This window comes from Myotis davidii, unplaced genomic scaffold (genome assembly GCF_000327345.1).
Source record: "Myotis davidii unplaced genomic scaffold, ASM32734v1 scaffold107, whole genome shotgun sequence".
NCBI classification, from domain to species: Eukaryota; Metazoa; Chordata; class Mammalia; order Chiroptera; family Vespertilionidae; genus Myotis; species Myotis davidii.
Window position 1 is genome coordinate 498,104 of NW_006383012.1, and position 15,312 is coordinate 513,415.

Below are 15,312 nucleotides of genomic sequence, written 5' to 3' on the forward strand. Positions count from 1 at the left end.
AAGTTGGGAAAACAGGGGAGCAGAGAGGACAGAGCAGGTGGATGAAAGAGTGAAAGAGAAAATGAGGGAGAAAATATAGAAGAAAAAGAGAAGTAGATGAAAGGGTTGGAGATATGATGTGGATGACAAAGGGGAGAGGAGGAGGAGGAGAAGAAGAAGGGGGAGGAAGAGGAGAAGGAGAGAAGAGATTCCATTTTCTGTGGCTATTCTCCAGTGGTCTCAGTGCCTTCCTGTTAGTTGTCGTCCACCAATCCACCTCATTGGGAAATACGCTTGATTGCTTTATTAATATAATTGGCATAATTGATATAAGTCACACTTTTTATTTTTTATTTATTGATTTCAGAGGGGAAGGGAGAGGGAGAGAGAGAGATAGAAATATCAATTATGAGAGCAAATCATTGATTGGCTGCCTCCTGCATGCCCCCTACTGAGGATCAAGCCTGCAACCTGGGCATGTGTCCTGACTGGGAACCGAACTATGAACACCTAGTTCATAGGTTGGCACTCAACCACTGAGCCACACTGGCTGGGCCCACACCGTTTTTTAAAACTCTAATACTAAAAGCAGTATGTCAAACATAATGGAAAATGTGCTGAAGTTTAAAAAGAAAAACAACAACAACATTCACCCAATCCTTCCATCTAGAAATAACGACCTTTAATGTTTTGTTGTTGATCCTTTAGTACTTTTTCTCTGTGTAGGCATTCTTTTTAAAAAAAATAATTTTTGCATCATACTAATAACATAACACAACAAAATGTACTATGGACATGCACTGTTTTTCCAGCTGCACAATATTCTATAATATACTTAAGTCACATTCTGACCATGGGGTATTGGTAATGTCTATACATGATACTGTGCTAATTATCTTTGTAGGCAAATATTAGCATGTCTCACTGAACTCTCAGTTTTTCAATTGGAAGAATTATTAAAAAAGGGAATTTCACTGGCTTGAAGAGAATAGATATTTGTTTAAGACTCCTGATATATTGTCCAACTGTCTCCTGGAAAGTTTATACAAATTACACTCCTAGGAACAGCATATAAAGCTGCCCAAGGTCTCACCAAGGCTAAGCATTACCTTCTCAAAAATTTAATCCATTTGATAGACTAATAAAAGCCATGCCATTTTTGCTCCAATTTTTATTTTCTACATGTGAGGTTAAATATTTTTATTTAATTGCCACGTTATTCTTTTATAAACTGCCTGTCCATATTGTGGGTCTACAGCAATGGTACCATTCAAGGTTTTCATTTATAAGAATGCTTATTTGTTTAGGATAGTTACCCATTTTCTGTACCATATTTTTCATATATTTGAAAATTGGTCAGTTAGAAACCTGGATTCTTTGTTCAGGGAATTAAAATCACTGTGAAACAACAGAGGTCAGCACCCCTCAATAGGTTTGTTTTGTTTTGAGGGAGCAGCAAGTCTCATATTTTTCCTTGGCTAGGACAGAGAGATAGGGAAAGGGAGAAGAGTGAGTGTGTATGTGTGTGTGTGAGAGAGAGAGAGAGAGAAAGAGAGAGAGAGAGAGAGAGAGAGAGAGAGAGAGAGAGAGAGAGAACCTGCACATCACCCTCCTAATGGTGAAGATGCGATGAGATGCCCAACTAAACAAAGAGGGGAGGATGCAGAACCACTGGGGGGAATCCCCATCTCTGAGACCAATAAAGGGAATGCATCAATGGGAAAATGCATTTACTTCTGAGGTCTTCATCCCAGGTCAGACCTTAAAATATTCATTTCAAAAGAACTTTATTAGGCAGAGAGGTTTTGCCCTTATTTAACAGGTGACATCTTAATGACACATTAATATTTACCAGGAATTATCTAGCTACCAGCTCCGATTAAGGGCAGAGAGGTATCTGGGACAAAAAAGAAACAAAACATAATCCAGTATTGGGCTTATTCACCATCTTTTCCAGTCACCTTATTGATTGAGAACTACACAATGGTATTAGTAAGCATCCAAGAGGGGGCAATTATTCCTCAGAGAAGAATCCTACATAATAAAGAGCTAATATGCTAATTAGACTGAACAGCAGAATGACCATCCAGGCGACCTTCCAGGGGTTATGAGGGCTGAGACAGTCAGGGCTGCAACTAGTTCCAATATATAAGAAGTGATCAAAATAGAAAATGTCCATGAGAACGCCACAGTAATAATTGCTAAAAGCAAAATCGACTGATAAACACTAAAATTAGTGGGTAAAATTCATATCATTAAAGTATCTCCCAAAATATTTACTAATTATTGTGGCAATCTTAATATATGTTCACACAATTTTTGATACTCCTCTGCCAGGATTTGGAGCTTAATTCTCCTTCCCTTGGGTATGAACTTCGAAAAAATAAGAGCATGAAACAAAGAAAACAGTAACTGCAGTGGAGAAACCTGGCAGATACCACTTAGGCAAGTGGTCAAGGTGAACGTCATCAATAATGAGATATGTGGATGCTTGTACTTCTTGATATGATGTCATAAGAAGCGTACATCATTTCTGTGATATATTTCCTGACAATCTGCAACCCTGTAATTATGAAAAAATACTAGCCTAACCCAATCTGAGGGACATTCTACAAAACAACTCACTAGCCAATAATTTTATAACAACTGTGAATGGTGTCGGGTGGTACTGGAAATATTGGGAGAACACTTTGTAAAGTATAGGATTGTCTAACCACTATGCTCTATACTTGAAGTACAAAATAAAATTGAATCTAAATGGTAATTAAAAAAATAACTGATTAATGATCTCTAAAATTATTCAGTTCATCAAAAGTAAGGAAATACTAAGGAACTGCCACAGATTTGAAGATATGTGAGATTGCAGAAATATGATAAATAAATGCAATGTAGGATTCTGGGTTGAATCTTGGATTGGAAAATAGGACATTAGTAGAAAACATATGGAAACCCAAGCAAGATTTCCATTTTAGATGGCATAATATGCTAATGCTATTTTCTGGTTGTGAATATTGCACCATGATTATATGAGGTGTTAATATTAGAGAAAGTTGAGTGAAGAGATATGGAAACTGTCTTATCTTTGCAATTCTTCTGTAATTCTAAAATTATTTCAAAATAAAAAGTTAAGGGGAAAAAAACTATGCCAAATCTTGTAAGAATATACTTATTTATAGCAAAGCTACTATAAATACTCAAGTGATCTGTTTTTACTAAATCAGATCACTGTGACGGACTGATGATGTAATTTCATCATGTAAAGCAGATAAACTACTGTAGCATTTCAGGATGTCATTAGTTCATGATTCATAGACTTCAGCGATCACAAAAATAAAGTTATATTCTTTTTTTAAATGATGACTGGAAAGATGGCTCATTGCTGAAATGTTCTTACTCTCTTTTTATCCAGAAGTAGAAAACAATATGGACATCCAGAGTTTTTATTTATTCTAGGTCTGCCCTGGTTATTATGGGAAGAGCCTGATGTAGGCTGACAATATAAATATGGTGGGTACAGGAACTGTTGAATGTGAGGGGTTTGTGCTGATGTGGCTCTATGCTATATCTATTTTGGATTCTACCTCTTGGCTATTGAGTTACTCAGGAAGGCTAACCGCTCATGAGAGACACATGGAAGAAATGGTGTGTTCTCTGGGTTGGTGATGCAGAAGGGATCCCAGGCACATAAATATTCTAATAAGTTTCCTCTTGTCACAATAGAGTCATAAAGTTGCTCTGTTCAGCACATGATAATGACTTTGTAATTCAATTATGGGTAATATTTGTCCTCTGGGATTTATTTGCCTTAAACTTCAGCCTTCATGTAAATCCCTTTACCATAAATCTCATAAATGCTGCAGCAGGTTCTGTCCCCCATCCCAGGGCACATCTTGCCATGCCTGTGAAAACCCTGACAGCTTTCTCTACATGATGGAATTGCTGTGTTTGAGGTGTTGCTGTTTTAAGTGCCAGAGCCAACCATAAAAAACAGTGGGACAGGTCCATTTCCTCGGTTACTCTCTTTATAGAAATATAAATCCTGACGGACAGATAGAAAAGTTCCAGTTCACCCAGAAGGCTGTTTTCAGCCATTTAACTAGAATTTGGTAGAAGGGAGTCCTGCAAGTCGGAGGTCTGATGCAATGGTTTCTATGTTCTGTGAGAATCCTGACATTCTGATGCACAAACACATCAGGGCCCGTCATCTACATGGATTCACTCATCTGATAGTTGTTTTTTGGATCTTTCTCAACCTGCTCTTCCTTTCATTCCTGCCCAGTCAAATGAGCCCGTCTTCTGGGTCTTCTCTACCCTCATGTCTAGAATTTAAGGCCCCACATCTTATTAGTTATCTACTAAGACAATCCTCTCTAATCCAACCTTTGATTTGAAAAATAAATATCTTTGGGTGCCTCACCCTCAATATCCATTCTTCATTTTTCACTCATCCCGCAAATATTTATTGTGCACCTATCCCATCAATTCCAAAATGCTCATTTTTTTTCATTTTAACATCTTTTAAATCAGTAGTTATCTTACAGTCATTGAAATGATAAAGTTTGTCAGAAAATTTTTGAGATACATAATAAAAATGGTGCACCTTCATTCAATGAACATTTATAAAGTTCATGATATATGGTCTGTGCCAGCCACTGTTCTAGGCACTTACCTATCTTAGCTCTTTGGTCAATTTCTTCTTATCTTTGGCCCATCAAAGGACAAATCCTTTTCCTTAGGAAACATTCCCTAGAGACTTCCCACCACATTATAGATTAATATGCATATATATTTGTGTGTGTGTGTAAATCATTTCCCTTCCTTTTCATCTCTCCCACTCTTCTTCTGTGTTTCAACGAAGATGTGTTAGTAGTGGTTGACCTTACATTTCAGTATTTTGGTTATAGAATACGGGGGGGGGCAAGGGTATGTTTATAATTGTTTGTTTGGAAAATGACAAGTAATACAAATAAATGTTACAATAATTAATAAATACTAAGACAAGAATAAACTCTGTTTTGTGTACTCACAACTGTAAGCCTACTTTGCCCACCCTTGTACAGAAGGCAGAAGTATGACTCAGTTAGAAGAGAAATGTCATCCACACATAGATAATGTGGCATTAATGTGGCATTTGCAATTTGTTCTCATTTTGGGAGGAAGATGTGTCACGTTTTAAGTTGTATAGAGAAAATCCTATCAGGCGAGGTACAAGCATAATTTTGTTTTTGTTTTCATTTGAAAGTTATATGTGGTTGAAAAAGATGTGCACAGGTGCCAAGTTTTCAAGGGGTAGACTGTGATGTTCCATGCTGGATCAACTTGGCTGACCTACAGCTATATTCCCCAGAGTCTTCGCATGGTTTCATGGTTGCAGGTTGGGAGGGGCCAGAAGGAAATGTGTGTGAGATTTAGTAGATCGGAGAGAAGCAGCAGACTCTGAAGGTCATTTTGGTTAAAGGTGGTGAGAGGCAGTGCAGAAGTAATCGTAGTTATGAACTTGTCCTTGCTCTTCCCTTCCCAATTCCATGGCCAGCTTGACCCCAGATCTTGGCTGCACACTCACAGAGGGGTGGCTATGCAGGGGCAAGATCCTTCCCATATACTTCTGTAGGGGCTCCCTGGAAGTTCCACCTCAAGCTACAAGGCCCTCAAGAGCAAGTTCCCTTTATCTTCATGGCCAAGAGTTAGCTCTAAAAGTTACTCAATGGACGCAAATTAAATGAACTGGGTAACAAAAGTTGTCAAATAATTGAGAAGGTATAAAATAGAACAGTAAGCTGATTTTCTATCCATTATTCCTGATTCTGGGGCAACAAAGAAAAATAGATTTGTACACATTAGAAAGTCTCATTGAAAATAAATTATTAAGTTGAATAAAAAAATGAGGCTGCCACATTTCAGAAACTCATGAATACCTAACTCTTCTCTATTTCACTTTTAAATAATAGCTAATATTTATTCATCATGTATTACACATGTTTAGAATGTAACCTGAATTCTCACTTTAATCCTGACAAGTCTATGAGGAAGACACTAGTATTATGACTAATATACATTCCATCACCATAACTTAATAACATATAACATTAGGCAAAATTATTTGACCTCTCTGGGATTTTGTTTCTATATCTATCTTAATTATTTCTCATCCTAAAAAGAAAATGACAACACTTCCCACTAATGGACACTTCTTGTTGATAGCTTTCCATGAACATTCTCCCTTCTTTTGTAAAAGTTCCCTAGCCTTTTCTGGGGTTTCACCATTCCTTACTTTCTATCCATGTGGTTAATTGGAATTGATTGTACCCCCTGGTCTAAATGTGAGCATGTTACCTAATCAAGGCCCACAAGTTTTACTCCCAGGAGTTTTCCTGGAGCAACAAGAAAATGGTGTTTTCTTTTCCATTGGAGTGAGGCTGGGAAGATGTGAGGTGCAGAGGCCACCAGGAGGTGAGAGTCTGGCTGAGAGTGAAGCTAACACAGCGGACAGTAGAGCTGAGCAGTGGGGAGAGATGAAGACCCGATGACTTGAATGAGCCTCTGCATTTAGTACGGCCTAGATAAGACCTTCTGACTTTCCGGGCTCATGAGCCAATATCTCCTGTTTATTTTTTCCTAAAAATAGGTTGCATTCTATCACATCTTGAGGATGAGTTTTGATCAGTAAATTATTTCACTTTATTGATTTGAGGAGTGCTTAAAAATATATGTGCAAAGAGGTTGGCACACAGCTTGGCACACAAACAATTAGCAAATGTGACTTGTTGCCAAAGACGTGGCATGGGAATCCATCCGCATAAACGGCACTGGGCCATGAGGAAGAATGAGGGTGTGTACACATGTTCAAACATATTAAGGATGGAGTTATCTCTCTGCTATGTCATTCCACTGTCATAGGTCCTCTGAGGGACATCACTGGAACAAGGCTGGTGTTCTAGAATAACAGAGGTTCATTGTTGAGCCAACTCTTAGTTTTCCATGTGTGAATTAGTAACAGAAAATATGTAATCACCAGACATCTGCCCCTGTTTCCAGTCAGCCCCCTATATGTCAGAGAAACATAATCAATAAGGTAAGTCTGAACCTACTTTTAATTAAGCGAAGCAGCCCTAAGATTGCCTTGTCTTTTGCATAGATGATAGATTGCTGAGTGGGTTATAATTGAAACTGTCTTCTGTTGCACTGACCTAAACTTGAATTAGATCCCAACAACCACATTCATCAAGTTCTAATAGCAAATTTGGCTTTTGGTTAGGGCTTATTCAAAGCATTTGAGTACTGCTGATGCTACAATACCATATTCCTCTTCAATGTCAAATTCAGCACTTGAGGTCCTTAACTACTGAACTGTTATACTAACAGGTATTACTGGAGGATGTGGGTGGGAAATAGGTCTTGAATTTGGGGCTGATCTTTGCTACTGAAAACAAGAGCCATGAACCCAGACAGACCAAGTTCCAAAACTTGACTGTATTGCATATTATGTATTATGTTGGATAAATTACATAATTTTATCAAAATGAGGGTAAGAATCCCTACCTCACAATCTTATTTTGAGAATTAAGTAGTATGGGTTATCAAGTTCCTGAACCATTGCATTTACTTAACACATATGAATACCTACTATGAAATTTTATCTTGGGGACAATCAGTCCTCCCATCTTAGATACCCAATGAGAATCTACCCTCCCATTTTATGTTAACCAAATCGATTTTTTTCCTTTTTAGGAGTCATCTAAATCATGAACCCTCATCTTTGAACCATGCAGTTTGACTGGGTCTCAATCCCATCTCCTATTTTAGTTCCTAGAGTAGATATATGTCTGATCTAAACAAGTAATGCATCACCTTATATAACCCTGATCCAAGCCAGGCCACTCAGATTCAATCCTTGGACACAGAGGGGAAGAGGCAGACTGGGTTAATGGGGAGTCAAAGCTGATGATGTCCCTCATTGCCACAAATTAAGAAAAGCCAACTGGAGAAGGCAGCCAATAAAACTGATAGATGTAGAGAGTCAGCCACTCTTAATAATATTATTACTATGAGTCAGTGGGCACTCAAGACAATTCTTAGGTGCCAAGAATATAACCAATTTACAAGAAACATCTAGTTTAATAAAGTAGGTATTGTGCCCACTTCACAGAGAACAAAACTGAGGCACACAGAGATTAAGGAACTACCCTGTGATCCATTACTTAGCAAATGGCAAAGCTGGAACTCACACTTCCTATCTCTGAGCCCCCTAACCTCCAGTCGGTACTGCCTCCCAATATAATTGATTTCTGAAGGGTGATATTGTGTTTTATAATATACCCTATACATGTAAACTTGGTTTTGGAAGCAATTTGTACTTCTTAGAGGAATACTTACATTTTATGTTAGCTATGGTAGTACCAACAGCAACCACTGAGATAGTATAAGGATAAGCTTTTATATTCTATAATTATTTTATAATTGCCAATGACTACTTTCAGGCAATAGTAATGCCACCCAAAATAAAAATATATCTCAAATGTACTAATTGATTAGGAAAATGTGTCCATTGATCTTCATTTTTCTCTATGGGAAATGCTATGTTACTACTCAGGGTGACAACTCAATTTAGCACTAGAAAGTTTCCTTGAGTCCCTTCCACAACTCTACAACCAGGCTCAAAGCTGAAATTATTAAAGGAGCTTCTTTGCATTACACCTTCTGAATAATCCCAGACATCACCGAAGTTCCTATGTAATTTGAATTAACTGGTTTCCAGCAGTAGGTCTAACATATATTCCTTTGATTGACACCTTGTCTGCCAGTCCAGAAAGTTGAACAGAGTCAGAAAATACAGACCATGTGGACAGAGACCAAGAGATTTTCATTAATAGTCTTATTCACTGTGCAATTCACCAGGTCTTATGCCCTCTCTGGACAACAACAACGGAGCTTAAATAACCCCCAGGGTCCATTTGCCAAGACCAGCGGAGAGATACACATGCAGGCATGGTGGTCAAAAGGGCCTTGGGTTTTCTCTCCTCATCTGCCTGAATGGGCCTGATTTCTAGGGCTCACTGCCCCAGGCCAGAAGAGAAGACCAACAGGCAGAGGCTACAGAGTGCATTGAATTGGTAGGGCATAGATATTGGAGACAGACAAGCTGTATTTGAATCTTGGCTGTGTCACTGTCTGACTGTGTAACCTTGGCTAAATTACTTAACCTCTTCATGCCACAGGTTCCCCATCTCTTGATGATAATGCAAAGCTTACTTCATAAAATTGTTATGATTAAATAGCTTTGCATAAAGCTGATCACACTGTTAGGGCTTGAATGGGGAAGATGTACCTTTCTGTTTCCCAAGGCGGAGGGAGGGGTGCTGTTTATTTTACTTAGCAGACAGATGGATTAGAATTCTTACACAACCATGTGTAAAGTTTTTATAAAGATGGTCCCGTTATGACATTTGGTTACAAGGGTTTCCATAGATAACCAGACTTTCAGATAGAAGACCCTCATTCAAAGAATAGAAAAGAATGGATCACAATTAGCACTCGTTGAAGCAATGATGGGGCCCATTCACCTCATGATGCTGTGTGGAAACAAGACCTTCAGTGATCCATGGAATATTGTGTACCATGTGCCATCTACATGGGAAATATTCTCATCTCTGTCCTTTTGCCTTGTCCAATTTTTTAGTCAATGCTTTTCTTTGTCCCTCTGGGTAGGAATACACTTCCACTCAGCGCTCTATGAATTGTAACTTTCTGCCTTCTAGGGCTGGGTTCACGTGGAGATATTTTCAGAACTTTGGAAGGGGGACCTGAGAAAAGGTGTGTCCCTCACACCTTCTCATTGGCAAAGCACAAACTCCATTTCTAGGTTAAAGCAGGACCACAGTCATGCAGGCCTTCACTTATTTTCCAAGGCCATTCTGTGTACATATAACACCAAGTGAAAGAGAAACTAAACTAACAAAAAGCCATGGACCCTCTTTCCCAAAATGACTTTATAATTTCCAGGCAAAACACACAGAGGTGCAGTGACTCAGGAATAAGGGACACAAAGAGCAGGAGACAAAGAGAAGTGAGGATCAGAGGAGGGAGACTCGGGGATCGCTAGAGCTGAGTTCCTGGAGAAGGGAGAGGCCCATGTGGACTCCAAAACAACTCTCCCGCCACTCCTGAGCAAGAAGAGGGGAATGGCTGCTAGGCACAAAAACCTCCTTCGGTTAAAAATGTCTTTCTTAAATATATTTTTATTGATTTCAGAGAGGAAGGGAGAGGGAGAGAGAGAGATAGATACATCAATGATGACAGATAATGATTGATTGGCTGCCTCCTGCACACCCCACACTGGGGATTGAGCCCGCAACCCTGGCATCTGCCCTGACCAGGAATTGAACCATGACTTCCTGGTTCATAGGTCAATGCTGAACCACAGTTAGAGCCATGCCGGCTGGGCTATAACTGTATTTTTATGATGGGAAAAAAAGATATTCCACACAGAGGTCTCTATGTGTTATCTTTGACCAGTTTATTTGTAAATGGTTGTCTTTCATTTTTTCACGCAGTTTCACACACATTTTAAGAGATTTCTCTAATGCACGTCTCTGGCTTTCAACTCCCACAGGGGTTTTAGGGCCATGTTTGAAAATGAGAAACAGAAAAATGCATTCCTCCTCGAAGTGCATGCAAGTCCAGAGGCTGATGGGAGGCAGTGTGATTTCAGGAGGCATGAAGGGAGACACCTGTCACTGTCCTATTCGCAGGAAGATCCTTGGCTCCGGAAAGGTCATTGCCCCTGTGATTATGAATGATGTAAGAAGGCATACTGACAATCTGCTCTGGGCTAGTGCTTTCTAGCCCAGTTTATAGCAGCAAACGTCTGAAACAGCCTCAGTGGCTTTTCCATGGGCAGATTAGATACATCCGGGTAAGGAGCCGCATCTTATGGTAGGGTTAGGATGTAAACTCCCAAGGGTTTGTCATGTAATGTCAAATTACACTAGAATGTTGCATACTTTGTTGTTACTTTGTGTTTCCAGGTCATAGAAACACAAAAGCCGAAGGAGCTTGTGCTAGCAATTCCCCTTCTTGTCACCTGTAGTCACCATGGCCATGGAGGGAAGCCATCTCTAGTTTAATCAGGAAGATGGGCTCAGGTGGTTTAACAATACTTATGTTACTTTCTCTGCCTCTTTTTCATTTGCTGTCTGTCTCTCTCCTCCCTTCCCCTTATCTTCTCTCTCTCACACACATATTTCTCTTCCCGCTTGCATTTATCCACCAATATACACAGTCTATTTCTGTTCATTAAATAAGCCTAGACTTTACCTCCAATCTATATCCTTAGAGGAAAATGATACTTAACTATTAAAAAAAATGATGACATGTATTGTTAACTGCATCCCCTCACACGAGCAAAGAAAAAAGGCACAGAACAGGGTGTGTAAGCTAACATTTATGTCAATGAAAATTTATGGGCTAAATGCTTTTGCCCCCCTCAAATTCATATGTAGAAGCCCTAATCCCCTAAGTGGTAGTACCAGGAGATGAGGTCTTTTGGCGGGGGGGAGGGCGAGTGGTAAATAGGTTTAGATGAGGTCATGAGTGTGAAATCTCTTGATGGAATTAGTGCTTTTATAAAGAGAGGAAGGGAGACCACAGTGTTCCCTCTCTTTTTTTCCATCCTGTGAGGACACAGAACCAAGGCACCCTCTGAAGTATCCTGCCATATTCTCTGAAACATTCCAGCCTTCACCAGGAAGAAACTATGTCGGCACTTTGATCTTGAACTTCCCAGCCTTTAGAACTCTGAGAAATCAATGTGTTGTTTAAGCTTCCCAGTCGACGTCTTTTTGTGAAAGCAGCTTGAGCTAAGAATATATTTGGTAATTCATGGAACATTCTGGAAGGGTAAGTAAGTAATTAAGAATATTGGTTGCTTCCCATATGATAAGGAGAAGGTCTAGAAACCGTGGAATCAGGAGTGGGAGGAAGATCCGCTTTTAGACTAAACAAGGCCTACTTATTTACAATAAAAAGTTTTATTTGAATATGTAAAAAAATGCATGCATAATGGTTTCAGTAATAAATGTCACTATTAAAATGTTAAGCGTCTGTCTCACAAGTCTCATCCAAACACCAGTTCCAAAGCCCCGGCTGCTCACTAATCTCAGTCATCTTTCTGGGGTTTATTAAGTAATCTGTGATACATGTCTAATATTCCCTTAACATGTTTGCTACACCAGTGCCCGGTCCTGCCTGAGGGGGCTGTGCGCGTATCCCAACCAGAACAGACCTCATGTGAGAGCTCCGGGTGAGAAAAAGAATCCAGTGCTTGTTTACTAGGTGACATCTTAATACGGTCCAAAATAAAGCGAGACTCACCAGTAGAACCTGTTGGGTACAACCCCTTCCTGGATAAGCTGCCACCTTCTCCCAAACTCAGCGGAGCTGTATAACTGCAGAGAAAAGAAATTACTTAGCACCACTGAATACACACACATCAGTTCATCAGAACAGTCACAGTAATAAGAGCACCTACCATTTAGTGAGCACCTGCCACAGACCAGCTAAATGCTCCACATATCACCTCTACTCCCCCCATACATTCTGCAAGGCAGATATTAATATCCCCATTTTACAGGAGAGGAAACTGAGGCTCGGGAGGATTAAGTGATCTGCTGGAAATCGCATGCCCTCTAAATAGTAGAATGGACTGGGATTCACACCCCATTCTGCCTGGAGAAAAAGTCGCCTGAACCACTTGACCCGGCATATGCGGATCACTGCCTGTGTGGGATACACACAAGTGCAAAGTCTAGTCCTGGCTCTCAAAGAGCAGATGATGCAACCTGACTCTGACTACAATAATGAGAGATGCATGAGGCAGCTGGTGATAAAAGGATGCCGAGGAAGGAGGCTCAGCAGCCAATCAGGGACGCTTTTCAGACCTTGTGGAGATTCCCTTGAGATTGGAAGGAATGGCTGCATTCAAACTGACAACTATAGGACAAGCATTACTCACAAAGGGAACAACATAGGAGAGAGGTGAGATATGCAGGGACAAGATATGAATAAGCTTGGCTTATCCAGATATGTTTGGATGAAAATGTTGAGGGCAACTTGGAAAAGGCTTTGACTGGTAAGTTAGGGAGACCTGAACATATCCTGCAGACAAGAGAGGCCAATGTTAGTCTTCATAAGAATAACCAGAAGAACTTCAGGCTACAACAGCAGCCCGCAATGACTAAGTTCTTACTTAGTCATCCGAATGCTTCTCGTGTACTATTTCATTTAGTCCATACCCCATCCCTGTGATATATGAGGTTATTTTGACCATTTTACAGATGGTTATATAGCTGGTAATGGTTCAAGTCCATGTGTGCCACTGTGTAAGCACTCTCCAAGGGCAACTGCATAGAAACTCTGCTCAGGAGACAGGGTCTAACTCTCCACTGTTCCATCCCTCCTAATGTCTTCCTTCTCCTGTCTTCCTTGCTCACATGACACCCCTGCTCCTCTCCGATACTCTTTGCAGCACCATGGAACCCTTCTGTGCCTCTGCAAGTATCCTCTGATGGTAGCCCAGAGATTCCTAATGCTGTAGGCATCCTGGTTTCCATTGGTCTCTTGGCTACTGTCTTGAAAAATATCATTCGGAACATCGTCTTTCTGCTATATGCCTGGTCTGTAACCCACTCACAAACTCCAAACTCCCACCATTGCATTTGCCAAATCCCAGAGTGAATGAATAGTGAGTCACTGTACCGAGGACCCTGCTGGCCCAGCCTTGTCCTCCTGCCCCAGCCCCAGCACTCAACAAAGAGTCAAATGACTCACCAAGTGACTCACCAGGGCTGCAGATGCGCCCGGCATGTCCAAGGAACAAGGCAGCTCTAGTGAGTAAGCACTGACCCTTGAAAAAGCTTCCTACACCATTGTGTCCATTGGATCAAAACACATTCTACAGCCAAAAAAAGCGGAGATATCTGGCTACTAAAGCAAGCAGTTCGATTGGCTCCGACTACACAGCATTTGGGCACCCGGCCAAGGAGCATCTGTGGCTTCTTTCTTTCAAGTCTTATTATTCTTTTCTGCCCCATTATGTCTGGGGAAGAAAGTTTTCCTGGGTACATTTCATGCCTGATTCATTTTAAGAGTGCGAAGGAGAGAAGACACAGCTCCCCTCATAGAAATAACAGAGGAGGGCACCGTTCACTCTTAATTCAAACCCAAGCAGCCGGAGGACCCAAGTCCTGTGCTGTCATCCCAGCAAGTCCTGAACACCTTGCACTTTAACATGCAGACTGCTAGGTCAACAGCAAGCACCTGATCTGGGACTTCTGCTGCTCCCTCTCCCCTTACTCTTATCTTTTTTTAAAACCCAGAACTGCTTTGCATGAGTTTAAAGAGAACGTAGTGCACACCATTGTGTATGCCTCTGTCTATATATAAATATATATTAATATTTATATTTATATACAAAGATTTATGCCAGTGTCACAGCATCAGGGTGATTTAAAATAATAATTCCATGTGATGGCTGATTCACATATATGCTGAAGATCATATATAAACTCTGAGAAATCAGATGGCTACACCAAGTGATTGCTATCCATGCTCCCACACAGAATTCATTCCCATGAGGAACTGCCGGATGCCAGCATCTGTATGTGTGTATTTCTTTCCCTTCTATGTCTTTTTAAATTGATCCCCCAGGCTTGGATTCAAACCCAGGGACCAGTCAGGTATGTCCCATAAAATTTGTTTTTATCTTCTTCAAGGGGCTGCTGTGTTATTTGTGAGCATCCAGAGGCCCCTCAAGCAGTGGATATACCGAGTAACCCAATAAGCCAAGCTTCTCTTAGGCAGCTCAGTGACATCCTTTTCTGGTTCTTCTCTCACAAGATACCCTCTGACTTGTCTCCTTCCCATCCACACCTGAGCATACTCCCCCTGCCATGCCCCCATTCAGGCTACCCACTCTGGCAGGGGTGGCTTCCGGATGTGCCTACCTCAGTGACTGCCAGTGGTCTGTTTAGGCCCAGATCAAGGTCACCTTCTCCGTGAAGCCTCTCCTACACACTGAAATCCATAGTGGTCTCATGTCCAAAGAACTACGGTATAGTAACAAATGTTATAAAACTACATGGCGCATGTTTATATTTAATTTTCTTAGTAGCCTTTCAAGAGAGTCTTCTATGAATGCAAGGCAGAAATTCTTTCCTATGTAAAAATCACCCTAAACTATCTGAGACCGCACCCACGTCTTTGATGGGAGGTCACAAAGCTTTTATATGCCAGGAAGCCCATCCCTCTTGACCTGCTCAGTGCCTCGTACATAGTAGA

General features: G+C 40.6%; 1 protein-coding gene across 1 annotated transcript in view; it reads right to left on the bottom strand.

The window, feature by feature from the left end:
* Nucleotides 1-15,312, bottom strand: part of SORCS1 (sortilin related VPS10 domain containing receptor 1) — a gene marked incomplete at its 5' end in the record, with an annotated part of 483,392 nt that overhangs the window by 158,798 nt on the left and 309,282 nt on the right. Inside the window, 1 exon segment of the mRNA XM_006779616.2 lies at nt 12,349-12,422. Coding sequence (XP_006779679.1) covers nt 12,349-12,422 — 74 coding nt within the window.